The following is a 21853-nucleotide window of genomic DNA, read 5'->3' as shown; positions in this document are numbered from 1 at the left end:
CATCCTGTCAAAAGAAGGAATTCAGGCTGATTGAGCACGATTTCCAGTGACCCATCAATTGGGTTTTGTCACATCACCCTCAGGGGCAGCAACAGCAGCTCCTGCTCCACTGAGGGTGTGGCTGGGCAGGCTGTGGGACCTGGGCCCAGGACTGGGAGATGCTCACGAGTCTGCCTCTTCTTGGAGCCAGGGAAAACCAGAATTCCCTGGGCTATCACAGTCCCGAAGTGGGGTGGGGACATAAAAGCCACAGGCACAGGTCTGTGGGTGCTCTGTGGGCTCAGGCACCAGAGGTCACCTACTCAAACTGCCTGATCTTCACTATTTATTACTTTGATATTATTTTGGGTCCTGCAGCTAGACTGAGTGATCTGCATTGTCTCAGTGCTTATTTTAAAGATTGGTATTACCTCACACTCCTGTCCTTCGAGACCTCCTTGAGTTCTCAAAGGGAGTCTGTTGTAGGTCAGAAACTAATTTCTTATTCTTTAACTGCCATGCACTAGGGAATAAGACCATCTTGACACAAATGAAACTCATTTGGAAGGGCATATTTCACATTTAAGTTTCTACCCCGAGGCAAAGCCTCAGGGGCCCAAGGCCCAGTGGGGAGCAGCACAGGAACAATGCCACAACCGTATTAATTTGCTGCAGTAAAATCTGTTTCTAATTTATTGTAATTTGTGAGTAACCATAACAACGGGTAACTACCAACAGCTGGGACAGTTCAACACACTTGAAACAAAACTTCAATAAAACAATTACAGTGACCTTCCCAAGTGCAAGCTGGTAGGAGGGATCATCATGGGCTGTTGCTACATAAATTAGGCTTATACCGTTACAGCTCTAAAACTGTTAATCCCCATCAAATTCAAAATTCAGTATTTGTATTAATTCTCAATTAATTCAGTAAGAGCAGCATGTTTCAAAATCAAAACCAGATAAAATGTATTTAGAGCTAAAAAGAAAAAAAATAGAAAAAGAAAAAACTAGTTCTTTTCCATGGCCTTTATTTTCCAACTGAAATTTGGGGCGATATTTGTTTCCCTTTAATTCTAATTTACATTCAAGGATGTGATATTTATCCATTCCGTGCATTGGCCAAAATTCACAGCTCTGAAACACTGATCTCACATGCTGTTGTGACACAGGCACAGGTCCAGTGAAAACAATGGCTGAGCTGGAGGTTTGCCATGGTAAAACATCCAAGCATCTGCCCAAGTGGACACACTCATAAACCAAGATAAGCATGATTTGTATCACTCTGCAGTTTTGATTACAAAATCTTTTCAGTCTCCCAGTTACCCACCTGATCCAGGGTCTGTGAATAACAAGTCTCCTATTTATGGTAAGAAGCCACTATCAGATTGCATTTTGTCTAAACCAGTGGTTCCAGTTCTTTAACTATTTCCATGAATGAAGGGAAACGAGAAGGATGTAGGTAATACACAGCATCACAAACCAAGTGTAATTTAATTACAGGAAGTTAAAAGATTTGAAACTATGTAACATACCTATAATCCAGAAATGCACAGTAAAGATGAACTCTGTTACTCTTATTTAGTGCTTGGCTGTATTGTCTGGGCGTCTGCAAGAAAAGAACACAAACCCCGAGGGAATGTTTAAAAAGGATTAAATTCTGCTATTCAATTCCTTTAAATTCTCAATGCTATAACAATTTCAAGAGGTTTATTCTAGATTAACACACCACAACTGACAGCAAAATTATTCAGTCCTCGTAGCTTTAACACAGGCTCCAAATATGCAAAGGCTGGTATTCAGTCTGAATTTTACACACTGGGATTAATCTCACGCCACTTTGAGTGAGAAATCTCTGTCCCATTTAAGTAAATAGCAAACCAGGATTATTTATTGTATATAAACACAAACACATGTGTTAATTTGGGGAGGATTGGGGCATTATTCTTTGGCATATATTTGGCTTCTTTGGGTTTTGTTCATAGTTTGTTCTCACCGGGTAAAAAAAATGTCACATTTTAGGATTAATAACATTGAAATATGTGCATTACAATGACCAACTCACAGACATTTTCTTTCCACAATAGCAATTATTTTAAAACATACAATCAAACTGAAAGAGGAGTGCCATAATTCAAGATTTTATTTTAACACACCTCAGCATTATAATGACATAATTTCTATCGTCTGTAAACAGATTTAACAACTAACTCAATCTCCTATATTCAAGAAGCTTTGAGAGCCCATTCTCCACTCTGTTACACCAGCTTGATGACAAAATAATTCAAATTATATTGGACAGAAGTAATAGTTTTGTTACAGACAAAATATGCAAACTTGAGGATTTCCGGGATTTGCTCAACCCTTTCTAATACATAAATCCCCAAAGTCCACACTGTGTGGACCCTACCTTATGGCAATGTTTTTAATTACAAGAGTCTTCAACATAAACAAATCACTGGTGAAACAACAGCTCTGGGATTATTGCCACACAATTCTGCTGTCAAGCTGAAAGATAACCAAGTATGGCTTTGGAGACAGACAACCAAGTTATGTTTTGGAGAAAGAAGGGAGAAAACCCCACCACCTCATCGGGCTGAAACTCAACCAAGCACAAGAAGTTCCTCGTGAAATTTTCCTTCTCCTCTCCCCCAAGTCCAACAAGGAGTGTCAGGCACAAGACAGCACAGTTCCCCCCTCACCAGTGATGATAAAGCATTTCTGCACAGCCCAGGGCACCCACACGTTCACACTGGATTTCCACACACCTCAAGTAGCTGGGCTGTAGATAAGGACATTTACTTCTTCTTAACTCACGTCTCTGGAGAATATAAATGGAATTTTCCTATCTGCTTGAGCACATCCCTGGACAAAACTTCCAGTTCCTTGCCTCACCCTGTTTTCCCCAAGCCCTTGTCAGGGAAACAGCTGAGGTTGCAGGTCAGGTGCTTTGTGGAGGGGAAGGGCTGTCACTCACCTGCTGAGGGTTTCTAATTTCCCCTTGGATTCTGGTGACATCCTGTAGCCCTTTTCCACCAGGGGAGCGAAGCAAACACTGAAACCTCATACTCTCACAGTGGGAGGGGATAATGGGGCAGATTCACAACCCTCGTTATCAGGAAATATCTCACTGATACAACCCCCAATCTGCTCACTCCATTTTTTTTCCAGCTGTGGTGAGGGAGGTGTAGCAAAGCCAAGTGTGTGATGTTAATTAATGGTAATAAGAGAGGAGTCCTTCCTCATCTGTGAAAGGGTGGTCAGGCATTGGAATAGATTGCCCAGGGAGGTGGTGGAGTCACCAAGCCTGGAGGTTCTTGAGAGGCATCTGGATCTGGCACTGGGTGATGTGGTTTGGTGGTTACAGGGGTGGTGCTGGGTTGATGGTTGGACTGGATGATCTTAAAGGTCTCTTCCAACCTTGATGATTCCATGATTCCAGGAGAGACCTTCCCCAGCACTGGTTGCCCAGAGGAGGCCTTGTACAAGGCACCAGGATCAAAGTGGTGTGTTCCCTGCTAGATCCATCAATCCTAACCTTCTGGTTCCTTTCAGAAAGTGCCCTGCCACAGCCTCACCTTTAACAACGGCAGGTCCTGCACACCTTCCACATCACAAATTACCCATAAAATAGAATGTCTTTCACAAATTGCTTCCTTCATTAATCCCACCTCTCGCTGCTCAGAGCAACCTTGAAGAGCAGTAGTTCAGAAAATGCAGAAGGCTAATGATCCATAACCCATGGCTGGAAAACTGCCTTCTGCAACTTCGGTTAATTTGGAGTTTTTTTGGCAGAGTTCACTTTGTTTCACCAGCAGCAAGAGCACTGTTGGCCTGTTGTGCTGTATAATGTCATGTCCATCATGGCAATAGTCTTCCTGAAGTAAGCAATTGGAAGAATCTACAGTCAGTCTGTATTAGAAATTATTTCACTTCTATGACAAACAAACAGTGGCTAAAAAAAAAAAGAGAGAAAAGAGGGCAAGATCTGCTGTAATAACAGCTAAGATGGAACAATAACTGTCATTTCTGATTTGTAAGATATCTCTAGATAAATCTGGATTCTTAATGCACTAAATGGAAAGGGCACCACAGGGTCAGGTTGGAAGAAGATGTAGTATTGCAGTTGTGTATCTTTTTACATTAATAAATCCCAGATGTATGTTATACTCTCAATTATGTATCTCTGGCAAGGGACAAATTATTGTTTTTCTCCATCTCAACTCTAAACACAGATGTCACTCATTATCCAGTGAACTGCACCAAGTGAGGCCATACAACCTCTGACCTGTCCAGAATTGTGTGTGTACCTTGATGGAAAAAATAGATAAGTAATAATTATAAATAAATAGATTAATAGATTAAAAAATGAACAAGAAGGGTCCATACTAATCTGCCTTTTCATTTCTCTTAAAGAATATGTCCCATGTTTTATCACCCATGACACAACCTTCACAAGGCTTTCCAGTGCCATTTATGATAACTGCATAAAATGCTCATCTTCTCAAACTTCACTGAAGTTCTGCAACAAAACTGCCATTAGATTAGAAAGACCCCAACATATAAGAAACTGGCTACAGAGGAATAAACTCCTTCTGATCTCCAGCAGCTCTACTTCAAAGTACTCTCTAATCTATGAAAAATGAACTAACTGTACCTAAATACTGGACTTCTCAAGTTAAACTGTGTGTGACAACTTATATGTGACTTGAACTCTGTAGCACTGAGGATATTGATTTAATGACATTGATAACAGAAAGCTTAAAATACAAGTAGGCTTTTACAGTAAAAGATTAAGTCACTTGAGTGTTTATAAAAGCCTGTGAAAGGACAGTTTATGAAGCATTCAGGAATGTGGAAAGTATCAGCACACTAAATAACCCAGGATCTGTGCATGAGCTCTCCCTCATCTACATTCTTCATATCAGTCCTTCTGCATGGAGAGGGCCACATGCAGCTTCTCAGAGAAAGGATTACATTAAACGAGAAAAGCAACCTCTTGGCACCAAGAAACAGGGCAAAGTCTGTGTCTGTCTCATGGAGCAGGGACCTTCAGGAAGGACTGGTTGGACTCGATGACCTTGGAGGTCTTTCCCAACCTTTACAATTCCATGACTGTGCCTATCTAAATCATAGCTGTTCAGCATCCCTTACAGTCACCACTTACCCTCAGTGAATCAGTCACACTCACAAGCAAATCCCAGAAATCCAGTGTGTGCCTGGAGAGCTTACAGCCAATGTGCATGGATGTGTGATGGGGATGAGGCACTTGCTGGGAACTAGGAACAAGCCATGGTTAGTGGGTGAGGAGGCCAAAAAAAGGGGGATGTGAGCTGAAAGGACTGCTGGAAACCTTCAGGAAAACCTACTTGCAGGAAATGTCATGAACACAATTGCAGAAGAAAAACAGGCAGCCAGCTGCTGCTGGGAAGGATTGCCAAGGAAGAGAAGCCAAGCAGAGGGTGGGGTGAACCTTTATGAGATTAGCTCTTTTTTCTCCTCTCCTCCCCTGAATGTAAAAAGCAAATCTTGAGCTACATAATGGTGGCCACCAAGAGAAGAGAATGTGCACCTTCATTCTCCAATGTGGAGAAGGACAAACCTTTGGGTCAGATCTGTCACTGATCTAAATTCAGCAGCTCTAAGCCCAACGTGGTGGGTGTTGGACTTCCCGTCATCCAAAGCACTTCATAATTTGGCCTATTAAGTTCAATTTGGAGTTCACTTGTCTCTGTTTACAAAACACAGAATTTTGTCTGATTCACAGATTTTGAAGCCTTGTTTTCTCAGCCTCCAAAAATACCATGGATTACTTTGAAGGTGGCAAGAAAAGACACAAGAAAAGACAAATATGCCTCTTGTCCCCTATGCTTGTGTCTTTTGTGAAGTTCACAGCCCCACTGAAATATTCTCATGTGTGTATTGTTCTAAAACACTTTTGACTCTGGTTCATGGATTAAATTAGAGCCTAAAATGATGCTTCTAATTTAAGGATTTCCTGTCCTCACAGTGACATCCTGACTGTTGGTGTGACCTATTCAGGGACACACGCTTTATTGACTTTCCTTTCCACCTACTTCTGCTAATTACCTAGAAGATTAAAACTTTAGGCTACATTCATCTACTTAGTTACCTGGAAAAAGACAGACAGAAAGAATAATCACCTATTTCTATAGTGGCTATATTGGCTGTTTTCTTCCAAGCTGTGAGAAAACTGCATTGCAACAGACTCTGGGCTTAGATCAGCCAACTATTTTAATTTAGAGCCCATTTGACTGATTCACCCTGAGATGTAACCAGCATGTGTAATGAAAAAAATTTACAAATTGTGCAAAAAGAATTTAGCTTTTGAATAGGGAATTACAGTGTGTTATGGGTGAAAGCCAGACCTTTAGTTGTTCCATTGTTGTGAAAAGAGTTGTGCCAACACACTGAAGCCATGAACAAAACACTGCAGGCTCCCAGGGCCAACAGGAAAGTTTGCTGAATGTATTTCTTAATGGGACAATTATATACAGTTAAAAAAAAATTGCATGATATCACAAAGGGTGGAAGATTGTGACATACAACAATATAAATTTAAAACCCAGTGAAATATCAGAGGTTATAAAGGCATGTGAAACCAGAGAAGGTTACCATATGGATTGGGTTTGGCTGTTCCTTTGCCTGAGGCTAAAAATAGTTGACATATCAATTTCCTGCAAAAATAGTGTTAATCAAATGCTACACCCATAGCCTTCCCCAGTTCTCAGAGTTCTCCATTTAACAGCTGCTGTATTGGGCAGGCAGTGTGAGAACAAAAAAAGTCATGGAAAGACCCATGAGCAACAGACTGAAAAATATCTTGGCTGCTCTACTAGATATCATTTTTACAAAGAGAGACAAAAGGAGGAGGGAATGGATGAGGAAATGGTCCTGATACTTTCTTTTTTAATTTTTGCACGTAGCAAAAAAAAAAAAAAATGTATTACTTCTGAATGTGTGCAGCATCAGAAGGTCTTGCTATGTTTTGACCAGCAAGGCCACATCCATTTAAATAAAAATGCCATTCTCTTGGCAAGATCCCACCTTTGTAACAACAGTGCACAAGGGGTTTCATACAACAGCTGCCAAGTCAACATCTGACCACTTGCAGGTCTCAGTGTGGGCTGTCAAGCTCTGTGCATCTGCCACACACTTGTGATCTACAGAAACTGGAACTATGACTTGGTGCTCATCTTCCTTCAGCTTGTCTCTTTGATCCCATTCCAGCTACTGCTTACAGCACAGGTGAGCTTCGTGGTACCTAGAAAAGCTGAATGTACTCTAGGTGCAATGTCATGGCAGTGTTTTAAGAGTAACAGCTCTTCTCTCTAGTTTTGGGTGCTAAAGAGCATAAAAGCCATTTTTTTTCCAAACTGCTTAAGGAAATTTGGGCAAAGGAAACTCTGCAACCCTTGAGCTAAAAGTTACAAACTCAATAATTAAAACACACATGCACAACTCCCGAGTGGCTTATCTTTAATTTTACAGCTACAAAACTCCCCCTCCAACAGAGAAGTTACACTACTGAAGATCCCTCAGGCACTTAACACAGCATCAGTGGGTCAGTGATGAGGCCTGGACTCGAGACTTTCTCACCCACTGTGGTGGCTTGACTCCCACAAAAAACCTAATTTCCAAGGTTCCCCACATCTCCCCAGAATTTACCTCAACACCAAAGAGAAACTTTCAGGCACACCTCTGGGGGGAGGAGGGAAAATATATACATTTATTCTATACAGTAAATACTGTATAAACTAAAAGCAACTATATATATACAATATTACACACTTCTATCATCCCTCTGAGCCCCTCCCATAATTCAGTCCAGGAGAAGCCCTTAGCCTGATAGGTAAACAGTCTTTCTCTCATTGGAGTGTTCAGAGAAAAGGGTTTCCTCTATGGACTCTGCTTTCATACATTCCTCAAATGTTTCAGGGATCTCAAATACGTAACAAGACATTTCTCCCCTCTTTCCTTCTCTTTGGCCTGTGCATGTGGGCACGAGGGGTGTTCTGTGTGCACTGGCAAAGCCTGGGCAGTGCCAGGGAGTTGCATGCCAAAGCCTTTCAGATTGAAAGCCAGAACTGCTTAAGATGCAGCTCTGCAGTGCAAAGACCTGCCAAACTCCCATTGACTGCAATCTGGATTAATAACACCCACAATATTGTTGTAAATCATGGTAATAAAGGGGAGCATGGAGAGGTTGAAAAATAGCCACAGAAAGAAGCAGGTTCATTTTCATTAGAGATGCATGGAGCTGACTTGGGTGGAAGGCATGCACAAATAAAAACAAAAGGAAGAGGACTTTGAAATTCAATTTGGGCAGCAACCAAGTTACTTCAGTAAATATTTGATGTTTCAAAAATTTAAATGCCAGTCAATGAGAAGTGGGGCTCAGCACAGCAGCCTTTCTGCACCAACAGACACGGGATTGAACTGATGGTCTGCATGAAAAGCTGCCTTAATGCTCAAGTGAAAATATTTCTCATGTCCCTTAAAGGACAGTTCTGCTCTAAAGAATGACAAATTGAAAATATTAATATTGTCTCTCTAGGAATTTGAGTAATTAGCAATTGGAGGGGTTTGCTATGTCCTTACAGTTAAACAGTTATATCCATATGTAAGCAAAAAAAATTATATGTACACAGCCATCTAAACCTACATGTGACTCAGACATGGAAGGATGGATGGAGTGCAAAGTTAGGGCAATGACACTGATGCACTTGGGACATGTTTTAATTCAAATGAGAGAGCAAGTGAGAGCCAGTTTCTTTCCTGTGTGTTATTGGGAGAGTTTTTTGCTCAGAATTAGAATCATCAAACTCCTTGGGACATTCCACATTGCCTCTGACCAACCCAGGGCACAACCTCCAAGCAGACATTACCTCTCCAAAATTAATGAACACAGCCTGGTTCCAAAGACATCTGATTTAAATCAAGGGATTAAAAATGCAGGTTATTTCACTCAAGGTGCCCATGTTGAGGCAGTCACTTATTGCTTAAAAGACCTGATTTTGGTTCAGTGTAATTCAAAGCCCTGCAGAGCAGCTGTTCTGTCTTTGCCAACTCCCTTCCCATCCACACACACTCAGCTCCAGAACCTCTCCCTGGACAGAAGAAGAAACCCAGTGTGATTGTCAGGGCTTAAAAACAGTTTTTCAGACTGGCAAATAAATAAAAAAAAGGGAAATCTATCATTATTTTTATTGGTAGACCCACCTGAAGTGGGGACCCAAAAGGGGCCACAAACACAAACTCCCATGGGCCCTTCTCCCCTAACCAAGATCTCATTTTTGTCTCTTATGCTCTGATCTGTTTTAACACATCTGAGTTGGATGGGTCAGGCTGAAAGTAACCTTGGAGCATGGATAAAACAAAGCTAAAAATCCCAACCCCCCCCCAAAGGTGGGCATTTGGCCCGTTTTTCCACGAGGTAATTTTGCAAGATGCTCCTTGCCAAGGCTGGGTATTCGTGCAACTGGCTGTGGTGTTCATCCCTCTGGTCCAAGACCATGTTGCTTTATGCTGCCCTGCACTCCAAGGCTCCTTGAATACACTATTTTTAATGCAGGTAAAGCCAACCACTCATAAAACTGTCTGTGCAAACCATCCTCCAGCCTTGCAAAATTCTGCTCACATACACTGCTGGAAGCTTACAGGGCTTTTTGGAGAGATGAATGAAATATCACTTCAGCTTTTCTCCACCCTCCTTACAAGCAGCCTAATAGATTTTGTGGTCATGCTGATACAAGCTAATGATAACTTTCCAAAACTGCTTAGTGAAATAGATGACTGTCTTTTCATAAGGATTTTTTGTTTCCTTTTTCTGCTACTTTGCATTGTTATATTAAAACTTTGTTGCTTTTCTAAAACAAGAAGCAGATGTGCCTTCTATACACCCTTTCTTAATCTACTCTGTTTCTCTAAATTTGTGCAAAAGTATTACCAAAGGAAAACTGCTTTGACTGATGTAGAAAAGGCTATTTAAAAATGGGCACGTTTTCTAATCCAACAGAACCATAACAAAAGAGGCAAATAAATCTTTTTTCCTCCATTCACCTGTAGTATTTTGACATAGGCAGAAATATTTCCCTTTGCCATACAACTATCCAGGCCCAACACAGAGCTCTTTAACAGGAAACATTGTCTGGGTAATGGCAAGAGCTGTGACAGGGACCAGAAGGCAGGCAAAAAGCATAATCCCTTAAAGGGATGCACAGAGTGGAGTCAGTTTTAGGAATACTTTTCCTGTGAGGTAATAGTCCCACAATTCCTGGTTTCCAAAACAGTGCTCGGACTTTTCCTCCTGCTGGCCTTTTTTTTTTTCTTTTTAAGAAGAGAAACATTTGCATCAGACAAGAGCCATTCAAGATGCTCAGATTTAGCACTTGAACTGCACTTGTAACTCACAACCTCCATGTTATGGGGGCAGAGAGAATTTAAATCAGAAACAAGAAATTGGGACAGCACCAGCTGGGCAGAAGTTGGGCCCTGTGCCCCCGTGACACCTCGGAGGGCAGCAGGATGGGCAGGCAGGGCCTGGCAGCATTTGCTCCAATTTCCACAGCCCAGACACCCATACCCCAAATGAGACGTGCCTGGATTTCTGATAACTAGATGTCACAAAGCTCAGGTGGAACTGAAACCCCATAGAACAGAGGTTCAGTACCTACAAATAACAAGCTTCAGCAACAGCAAGAAGCAACACGAAGCTGGAAAACCCAACAGCAGTGGTAAGTCTCACTGGCCTGTTTTGGTTTCAGTTTACATCCTTTGCCAAATCAGAAACGAAATCTGAGTTAGCAAACATCTCTGAGTCCTGCAAGAGTGAAGCCCATCATTATAAGAAGAATCAATCAATGTTCACTCATATTTATTATGAGAAAGTCTTCAGAGACTATTGAGACAATTTTTCACACACAGTAGTTATCCCAAGATAGGTTTCCAAGCGAAGAATCAATAGGTATTACCTTTTCTAAGTAGACCAAAAAAACCACAATCACGAAGATGTCCTAATTTTCCCACACAAAGACCAAACAAAACTTGTGCCCTTCATTTTGAAGAGCTCAAGCTTTGACAGCCTGGAGTAGTGAAACATTAAATTTCATTTACTCTGCATGATAATAGCAGGAATGATGGACTATTTATGGAATAATTGGGAATAGAACATTTCTCTTTTTTACAAAGACTGCAATCCCCTGCAGGGATTTTGTAAGATATTCAGTTGGTTCTTCCTCTCCCATTTGTAGAGGCATCTTTGCTCACATTTCTTTCCAAACAAAGGACCACGCTTTAAAGGGAGTTTTGAAGACATGATTTAATGAAAGCTTTAGGAGGAGTTTTAATAGTTCACGTCAGAAACAGAGTACCAGGCTTAATGGTAAAAATATTTACCACTCAGTGCGTTCGCTGCTAATATTTTTTTCTAGGACTGGATTTATATGGTAGTCTTTTCCATTCTCATTAAAACCCTGGCTATGCGGATGTTGCCTCTGAAAGGCACTGCCTCGCGTTCTTTGTGAATTATGTGTGGCAGCCTTTGTTTTATATTGACCCTTTCAGCTCTTACAGCCCTTGACTAGCTGCTAATCGTCGTTTATCCTTTCCCTGGCTCTGCTAATCTCCGGGGAGCTGGTGGGACAGGCAGTCAATGGAAGCTTTGGAGTACAAATAATGACAGAGTACAACAAACATTCCAGTTGTGATGCCCCAGCTCACGACAAAGACACAGCGCACAGTCCTTCTACGATAAGATGCTGTAACCAGACTGGAAAATATGACAAAAAACTTATGCCTGCTTAAAGCCAAGATATTCAGGTCCACTAGGCGAGATAAGGGAATGTTTGTTCTGTGTGATCAGAAAATCACTCCGATTCAAGACGTTTGGTTTTATTCCCTAATTCTCTTTTCCCAACTTTTCACAGGTTCTTTCCTGTCTCTGCGTTTCGTTTCACATTCATTATCCCACCTGTTTACTCTGTAACGTCTCACACTAAAACATGACGCCTGTATCATATTTTGCACAGTGGGAACCCAGCTAAAGGCTGCAGAGACCAGTGTAGACCAGAAAGCTCTGGCATTTCCCAGTAAGAGCCGTGGATCAGCTGAATACCTCTTTAAGTACACCGTGAACTGGGGGGGCTTTCTTCCCCTGACCCCATTCCCCAAACTCTGGGTGAGGAGACACGTGGCCACTGCTTCACTTGCTCCAGTTCCAGCAAACAGCCAGCCATGGAGGGACAATGATCTGAAAACAAGGAAACTAACCCCGAAAAAAATGCAAGTGTTCTATCACATTAATAACCTAGAGATGCTGTTTTAAGTGCAGTCAATAAATGAGGCAAAGAACCCATGGCAAGGGAAACAAGGGCAGGGGCAGGACTGCTCTGTTCAGACACAGCCCGACTGGGTCTAAAGTTAATCCTCATCTTGAGATAGAAAACCTCTCCTGCAATGCTCATGAGCAGCAGAGATGTAAAGCACTCTCTTGCGAGACTCTATTGCTTAGACCTTAACACCCCATTAAGATATTATGCTCTCCCGTGCAGATATCTCAAGGATTTAAACTCATGGGTTTCCATTGCTGCTTTTTTCCCCTTTTTTTCTTTTCATTGTGGGAAAAAAAACCCCACCCTCTCTTGAGAACATTCATATTTTTTTCCCTCTGGTTTGAATCTTTTCTCCCGTTCCTGTATATTTGCCAAATATGAGTTGTCTTTTAGTCTGTTGTATGAATAGGGATGAAATTCAGACAACTATTTAGTGTCATTTTTTCATTCATAGGAAATGTCAGGGTGCCAGAACTATTTGATTTGTGCATCAGCCACGTCCAACAAATTGAGAACCAGTCTGGAATTAGGCCTGGTCCATTAACTCCGGCTACAAAATTGAGCAATATGAGACTAAGCCACTGAGTTGGTTTTTCAGATGGGAAAATGGAAGTCAGTGGAGCTTTGTGTGTGTCTCCAGACACAGCACAGATAGAGATGTTGCTGCTGATGCAGCAGAGACAGAAAAATAGCCAGCTGGAATTTAAGGCAGGGCCCTGGCTCTGGGAGGGTGATGATGCTGCACCAGGACTCCAGTTCCTCATGGAGCAGCCTGGGTGAGCAGAGGGGCTGGAGAGCTGCATGTGCCCATCTGCCAGCCAGGCAGGAGCCCTTGGAATGGCAGGAACCACACAAGGCTGGGTTTTCAGCAGCACAATAAACACAGTGCTCCTGAGAAGCCGGAGCTTGGAATTTTCACCATGAGGGGTTTTTTTCCAGGATAACCAGGATGGAGGCTTTAAAGTAGGGGCACATTCAACCTTTCAGTCTTTTGCCACTTTGGAGTGGCCACTCCAGCTTGTCCTCGGCTGAAAGCTGGCAGGAATGTTGGACCAAAGGAGTTGTGTGCAGCTGGGCACAGCAAACCCAACCTACCACAGAAAACACGGGAATGGGAGCAAACTGCTGGATAAGGGATTGCTGCCGGCCAGTTCAGCCAGGCCTGTCATGGAGTGCCACATAAAGGCATCTCCTGCCATAGATTCAAATGCCTCCACCGTTACTCAGCTCCCAGCTCGCGCTGTTTGTCTGGAGCTCAGTTTTTCCATGAGATTCCTGAAATCAGCAGCGGGTCCCTCTGGAAACTGAGCTAATGGTGTGAGGAATGCAGCTGTGGTCATTAGAGCTTTGCAAAACCTCCAACCTCGCTTGTCAATGACTCAGTACAAGGATTCAAAATGGGCAAAGAACGAGAAAGGATGTTCTCCCTTCCACGGCAAAGCTGCCACTCTCCTCTCTCTCTCCTCCTTGCACTTCAGTGAAATGTCACTGCATGGTAACCTGGATTTCTAAGCATCTTGGCACAGATTTTAAGCTCCTGTGACACAGGCACCCTGTAAATCAATTGATGTCTTTTCTTGTCTTGGTTATTTTGTTTTTCCTCAAGAAAAATATATTACATAAATAGGGGAAATGCTTTTAGATCTAATAAAACTATAACTGTATGTAAACAGGAATGGCTGAGTACACAACTTAATTTACCAGGACAGTTCTGTAGAACATCAGAAAAGTTACAAACCAGCAGTCAAAAGCCTTCAGCAAACTGCTACATGCCAGTAACTTTATAGGGCTCAGATGCATCCATTCCATTCCCACTGAACCCAGGAGGGAAATTCCCAGTGACTTCAGCGGGGACAAGGCACAATATTCCTGTTCTGCTGTGATCAAGGGTTATTAAAAAGAAAGACAGTCCATTTTTAGGAACACAGTGTCTCAGAACGTTACAACAACTATTTCAGTGTCATCTGACTGCTACTTCAGGGTGTTTTGTGCCATGGAGTATGGAGATTTCTTTCTTTTGCTAAGATTGCTATTTTTGGAAACATTCTTGCTAGTGTTCACGGGAATGTTTCCAATGGGGCAACACTTCCAATTAAGACCTCCCTTTTATAGTTTATAAAGACTCTAATCGAGTGTCTGGCAGCTTAAAAAATAAGGGTATTTTTTCTAATAAAGAGATGATGGCTAACCTGCCACAGAGTGATACACAGGCCAAATAAGTCAAGAGATTCCTTCCAACCATTACTTACAGCTTAAGAACATTTAGTATCCTCATAACCAAAAATGGCACATCCTGTTCATCTCTATCCCATGCTCATATCATCCACTGCTTATTTAGAAAGATGGAAAAGGTGGTTCACTAAAAAGAAAAGCCAAGTCTTTTCTTATAGAAATGGGAGGCTCTTTCACAAACTCTTATGGTGACTCAAAATTGAGTATTTCTGAACTGGGAGAATAGAAGAGAGAGGCAAAACAACCTTCCCCAGAGATGTATTTTGATTCTCTGCAGCACAGTAAGTTATCAGGGGCATCAGAGCAATCACTGGGATCCTTGGGCTGCCCTGCACACCAAAGGCTTTGCTGCAGTTAATGGGAGCATCCCAAGCACTCTCATAAACCAGGACCACAGGGCTGCAATTTACCTCGTGGGGATTATGATCACTGTGGGGGACAGCCCAGGCTGTGCCCACTAATAAATCAGAAGTTTAAAGCACCAGAGTGAAACAGCCTTGAGCATCAATACAAAGAAAAGGAATATAATTTAAAGGCAATCTTCTAGTTTGTGGCTGTTATGGTCTCCTCGTGCTGCACACAATCAAAAAGCAGAAGAGCCCGAGGGAGGGGACAGAAAAATGAGAAGAGAGAAGAGGGAAGAGAAAGCACATCCCTTTCTTCCTCTTGGACTCAGCCACACATACAGTGAGTCTGTAACCCACCCCCAGAGTACCAGGGAGAGAATTTCAAGTTTCAGTGGAAGAAAGAACAACTTTCGAAAGTAGCAAAATCCCATCTGAAATATGATTTACTATCAGAATTATTCCTGATGCCTCTTCAAACTGTGTTGCACCACAGTCAGCTACCTCTGGTGCTACCCAGCCCATGCTGGGTGCATTTTAAGTAAGATGCATTCAGTGCACCCAGTGGAGGGCAAAGACCAGCTCAGGGAATCTTCTCAGCACCTGCAGTAGCACAGTCAGGCCTCTTATTTTTCTTTTACACACTAGTGATTCATTTCTACTTATTTCCCACCAGCAAAATGTTGATCCAACCAGACTTTTTTTCTGGAGTTTCGTTCCTACTTCTCATTGTTTGCCTTGGCAAACTCTCTGGGTTCTCTCTACATTCAACCTCAGCTGAGTAGGAAGAGCAACAAAACCAAAGGATCACATCCAGTGTGTGAGGTGAGCCAGGATGTTTCAGGGATTTCTGACCTTTAATGTCTGCTACCTGTAAAAGCAGTTTTTAACAATTTGGTCACTGAGGCAGCTGAGGGGACTGAGACTGAGCTGTAAAATAAACCAAGTGTCCAACTGAATCTGCCTACAAAGTGAGCTTCATGACAAAATCCATGGCTTGATCCCAAACCCATTTAAGCCAGCTACAGTCTTTCTTTGGATTTAAAGAAGTTTTGGACCATTGTCTCCTTTATAGGGCCAGCAAAATTCCTCATTAACACCCTCAGAGACTTCATACTCCCTCAGAATTCATTACTAGAAAGCGTTGCCAGCTCAAGAGCTTTTCAGCACCAGAATCCTTTACAGCACAAAGGTGTGGCCCCTTATAAAGGTATATTTTACTTTTTATGTGGGTTTTTTTTTTTTCTATTTTTTTTGTTTGTTTGTTTTGATTGACTCAGGTTGCCCTAATGCTTACAAATGTGAACTTCTGTATTCAGAGGAGCAACTTGTGTAAGGGAATGTTCAGGACAGAAAAACCATTGCTGTTTGCAACGGCCCTTCCCTCTCCTTAATCCATTCTGCAGGTTCCAGCTGTATCCTCTTCCCAAAAGTACAATCTACTTCTCTGTAAAGAGGAATTTACAGCCCTGCTGGAGGACATTTCAACCATCTGCACTGAGCTGAGGAATTGCACATCACAGAAGAGAAACTGAGGGACTTCTGAGTTAAGACATGAGTGTCCTTCCCACTCCAGTCTCCCAAAGAAAGGACAGGGCTGCTCAGGCATCAAAATCGTGCAGGTCCTTCAGTTTGCACCACTGCAAGCAGCTTCTCATTTACTGTTGGTAGAGGTATTTAGGGGAGGCAACAGGACTATCATAAGAACTCACATGAGAAGACAAAAAGATAAAATGCAGGTGAAGACATCTGGTGAAATGTAAACACTGAGGAGCTGTTTGTCACCCTTCTGAGGGCTGTGAGGAGCAATCTGTGCTGCAGACATGTCTTATGCTTCAAGAATCAAGGCTATTAAAATACTGTTTCTCCCTAAATCCACATGCCACTTGTACTGCTTTTAGCTCTTCTTTCTCCCCTCTCCTCAAGGACTGAAATCATAACAATAATTACCTTATTTTTAAATTTAACAGACAAAACAGCGAAACGAATTCCAACCTTGGGCAGCCCAGGCAGCAACAATCTACTCTCATCCTTAACTAATTGTATATAGAGGAGACTGGAGCAAGATTGCACCTTTTTATTAACCACAGGCTGAGGAACTGGAACCTGGGGCTCCTCTCTGCTCTTTTCAGTGGGAACATGGGAATAGACTGAAAAATCTAAAGATAAATTAAAGAGACAAATTAAAGCACACACAGCAGCACGGCCCACGGAGCAGAACTGCTGCAGATGGCCATGGATGCAAACTGCACATGTGGTACGTGGATATTATGGGTTACAGCCCCCGCCAGCCTTGGAGCCCTCGATTCCAGCCGACAAAAAACGACACCTCAAATGCCTACTTTTGCCTATTTCTTCCTAGCAATTAACAGAAGCAGCCTTTAATGTGTGTCACACCCAGGGACAGAGAGCTGGTCCTTCATCACACACACACAGAGCCCAGCGAACGTAGCAATCATGAGGCTCTGGCAGGGCAGGCTCCAGCTCCCAGCACCAATTACTAACACAACAGCTATATAAAGCAGTTTGCTGGCATGCTGAGGGCTGAGGCAAGGTTTAAAATATCCCCAGAAAACTAACGTGTGCAGCTATCCCACAATCAAAGGAAAATTTCTTTTCCTGGTAATTTTGATTTTCACATTTGTGATTTCTTTTTGCTTTAAAAAAAGGGCTTATTTTATCCTGTTGGTGGGTTGTGGCTTTTAAACCTACTTTTCTTAGAGGGGCAGTTGATGAAAACAAAGGAAAATTATTGTTTCTCAGCACTCCTTGAGGTCACAAAACTTTCTTTGAGGGAACACCTTCATGTTAAGCTGAAATAGCGTGGATCTTATTCAAACCAAACCATTGTTGTCTAATTCTAACTTCATATGTCTATAACGTTTCTTTTACTCTGTTTTCAAGCTGAAACACATATTGTGTTTGGGCACAGCCCACAACTGCAGGCTAAAATACATTCTGTGGTCAGTGCCAGCAGGGTTTTGAGTGTGGTTGGAAATCACACAAACACGTGAATGAGCACAGGAGAGAGTCTCCAAAAATACATTCTGTTCACAGGATGAGCTCTCTCCAATTAGATGAAATTATACTCCAGTTCAGCTGATAGTAAAAAGGATCACACCCAAAAAAAAAGAGCCATGGCTACAAATGCTGAGGGCACAAACAGTCTGTGCTCAGCCCCAGCCAGAAGCCCAACAAAATATAAAATGACCCAGTGGGAAATTTGGATTTTTTTTCATAAAGGGAATAGGAAATCACATGTATGCCTGTTCATGAAATTGCTTTGTGATGTGGAATTACTGAGTTAAAGCATTGGACAGAAAACTCAGAGATTCATGAAGAATTGTTTCTTATTTTTCCTGAAATTTTACACGAAACAAACACTCCTCTCTACATTTTGTTTGTATGTAGGGGGAGGGTTTTTTTCCATTTTTGTGTGCAATGTGGGACTGGAAAAACGAAATGTCGTGAAATTCTAAAAATTAAAATATTGAAAAGTCTTAATTCTCCATTTCCCTCAAGAAATCACAAAGTGATAGAAAATTGTCCCCTAATTTTGAACGGAAAAATTGCAACATTTTGAAAATATTTTGATATTTCTCTTCTGGATCACATTCTCTTGTTTTTCAGCCTATATGCAATACAGAAAATGATTAAATTATTACACTCAATCATACTAAACTGCCCAGAAGACATATCTCCATCTCCCAGAAGGATCCATTATCCCAGACCAGAGTCTGACACCAGAACTTGTTTCTCTGTGGAACACAAACTAAAAGCCTGCAGGTTTATTTGTCACCCACATTTCTAAGGACACACGTGGTATTTTTCTTTTTGCACATTTTCCCTGACTATAAATAAAGCAGTTTCCCTCCTGCTTTGCCCAAGCTTTTCCTCTTTCCCAGTACAGGGAGTTCATTCACTGATTTTGGTGGCAAGAGAATCAGATCCACAGAATTCATGTAAACTACAAGATCAGTCCCACCAGGGTGATGATTTCCAGAGATTTGCATTAAAACAAAAGAGAAACAGGAGAAACAAAGTTTTTGGTGTTTTATCACAAGAAAAAGCCTGAAGCCAACAATGTCACTTGTTTGTCTGAGTCTTTGTGATGAAAAGGTTTCTAAAAAGCTTGTTTTCATTTTATGAGGAGAGAGGAGGGAAACAACTTTGCTTTGAGATGGTTTCTGCTATTTCAACTTTTAACTTTGAGAATAACTTCAAGGCCAAACTGAGACACCTAAAATACAGGGTTTCTAAAGAAAATGCTGACAGCCTATAAACTATAAAAGTTATGGAGAACCCTGTAATAGTAATAATAATATCTTTCATTTCTATACAGTGCTTTTTCTCCCCAAACATGGCTTAAGCTATAAGTCAAACAATCTCATCTGTGGCAGTAAAAAGGACTAAAATAACAAGTATTGTAAAATTCTGGAGTGGAGAAAGGTTCCACCCCAGTTCAGCTGCTTCTCAGGACTTTCTTTCCAATAAAATTGAGTTAAACTAAACAAACTAATTTGGGCAGCTCACCTGCTCACTAACACAAGCAACGAGTCACCACTATAAAAATATACAGGCTCTGTGTCTGGGTAAATAAACAGTGGAGAAAGAGAAAAAGAAGACAAATGTCTCCAGCACAAACTAGTAGGAATGCAGTGGCTTCTCCAGCTTCAATTAAATCTTTCTGTTAAGTTAGTGACTTCAACAGAGAATAAATTTTCTCCTGAAGTTACTCCAGGAGACGAAAGTAGCAATAAATAATAATAAAGCAAAACATGTGCGAATCCTATATGAAAGACAGAAACTCAGCACACAGGCACTTGAGGAAAATAGAGGCTGCTCCTTTGATGTCAGCTATTTCCCCTCACGTTCCGTGGTATAGACTGAAGCCATGAAATCATTATGAAAACAATTCTAGACAGAACTTTGTGATTTATTTGGGTTTCTTCTCCAAAGATCCCACCAGCAAGCTGAATAAAAAATGTCCGATTCAAATTTATGGTGAGAAATGGACACAAACCAAATAGTGAAATATTTGTGGCATATGGGAACCAGCAGCTCTGTGAGCTGCCCAAGTTGTTTGCAGTCAGCTTCACTTGCTTTTATTGCAAATATAATATCTATGCATAAAGAGCCAATTCCTGGTCTTTGTGAAGTCAGTGGGAACTGGGCCATCGACTTTAGTGGGACCAGAATGTGGCTTGCTCAGATCTTATTTGGAATGGGAGGAGGGTGGGAAAACTGTTTGGGGTTTTAAAAGTATTTTTAAATATTAGAATGGGGTTTAAAAAATATTTTAAAATATTAATTAAATTTTTAAGTATTGGAAAAGGAAGATCCATCAGAAACAATATCATAAATTATCTGCCAGTTAATTTCAACCAGTGATGCAGCAATATATCCTAAAATCTCTGTGCCAAGCCTGCGTGTCAAGTGCCAACATACCAAGCACTGAGCACACACACACAGTTTCAACTCTAAAGAGGTAAATATCTAAATAGGTTGGTTAAGAACAGCAACAAAAAAAGGCTGACAGATCATTGTGTCCATTTGACAGACGGGAAAACTGAGGCCCTGAATTACTCTGGACTATTTCCCTCCTTGAGATGACTCCTCGTATTTGTTTTTATTTCCTCTGAGTGACACAACCACGTTCAAACAGCTTGCTCCAGGTTACAGAAGTAGACTATGCCAGATTCAGAAATGGGTTTTTAGATATCAAATGCTTTACCAGTGTAAAACTACCTTTTCACTCTCCTTTTGTACTTGCAAACTCTCCCTTTGTACAACTGCAGTTCACAAAGGTAATGACTGAGGGAACCACGGCAGCCCTGACTGAGGGACCATGTGTAAGACAGTAAAAGCAGAGGGTAAATATGTGAAAATAAGCTTCTTATACAAATAGATTCATCAGAATATTCATCCTCACAGAAGGCAATTTGTAATTTAATTCAGCAGCACTCTAGAAAACTGTGGGCAAAAGGAATAAGAACAAGAGAATTCTGAAGGAGCTTGACAGATCATCCATACTTTTGTTTCAGAGAGTTAGGACAAAGCAAAGAGCCTGTGAGAAGTTCTGTGCTTAGCTGGGAAAATATGAAGCATCTGAATTGCCCCCACAGCACCAGAACTCCCAGGTGTTGGGTTTTGTATCAACCCCGAGAGCTGCTGGGGATGAAGACAGATTTTCTGATGGCTCAGCTTGGCCCTGTTTAAAATTGGAGCAGGCATGTCAGAAGAAAGGGGAAAAAAAATTGAAGAGTGGTGCATTGGCAGGAAGATGAACCCTACCAAAACCAGATAATTTTGTGTCTTTTTTTTTTTTCTTATTTTAACTTTAGAAAGCTCAGAAAACTGGGACACTGCTCCAAAACTGCATGGTTTACTTTGAGCATATCTGAAACTTGGCACACAAACTGCATCTTTTTCAAGTTCATGGGAATGACAGTTGCATGAGATTCACCGTAGAGCCTGGTTAGCCACAGACCAGAAACACCACATAAAAAGCTATTTTAGTCCAGCTCAAACCCAAATCAAGAAGTGCATAGTCTTACAGTGTATTTTTAAGTTAACTGTCTTTTTTTTCAGTCTCATAAAAAACGTAGGTGCTGTTTGGTTCAGTTTTGAGCAAAGGTTTACATAGTTTTCGTTTTTATTAATTTTATTCAAATTTCCTATGCTCTTATAATCAGTTCTTCAGGACTGAAGAAGTTGCCTTATTCCACAAACCCTTCAGGGTTTTCTGGAAGGGGTGGCTTCAAACTTTACCTTTATAATTTAAGTTGCTGGTCAAACCTTGTTTGCTTTAGGTCAGCCTCAACTGCTACCAAACAGGGAGAGAATTGCATCAGTGCTCACTGTACATCCTACACAAAGTGCAGGAAAATAAGGAAACAGAAAATAAGGACCATGTTCTCAGCTCAGTGTGAGAAAGCCAAACTC

The 21853-nt window shown here is 41.5% G+C and overlaps 1 protein-coding gene across 1 annotated transcript in view; it reads right to left on the bottom strand.

Moving 5' to 3' along the window:
- ADGRD1 (adhesion G protein-coupled receptor D1) overlaps window positions 1–21853 on the bottom strand; it is a 140756-nt gene that overhangs the window by 60357 nt on the left and 58546 nt on the right. The window contains exon 14 of the mRNA XM_032706168.1: window positions 1515–1588. Within this exon, the coding sequence (XP_032562059.1) occupies window positions 1515–1588 (74 nt within the window). The remainder of the gene's footprint in view (window positions 1–1514; window positions 1589–21853) is intronic.

Source organism: Chiroxiphia lanceolata, chromosome 18 (genome assembly GCF_009829145.1).
Source record: "Chiroxiphia lanceolata isolate bChiLan1 chromosome 18, bChiLan1.pri, whole genome shotgun sequence".
NCBI classification, from domain to species: Eukaryota; Metazoa; Chordata; class Aves; order Passeriformes; family Pipridae; genus Chiroxiphia; species Chiroxiphia lanceolata.
This window is presented reverse-complemented; position numbering and strand designations above follow the sequence as displayed.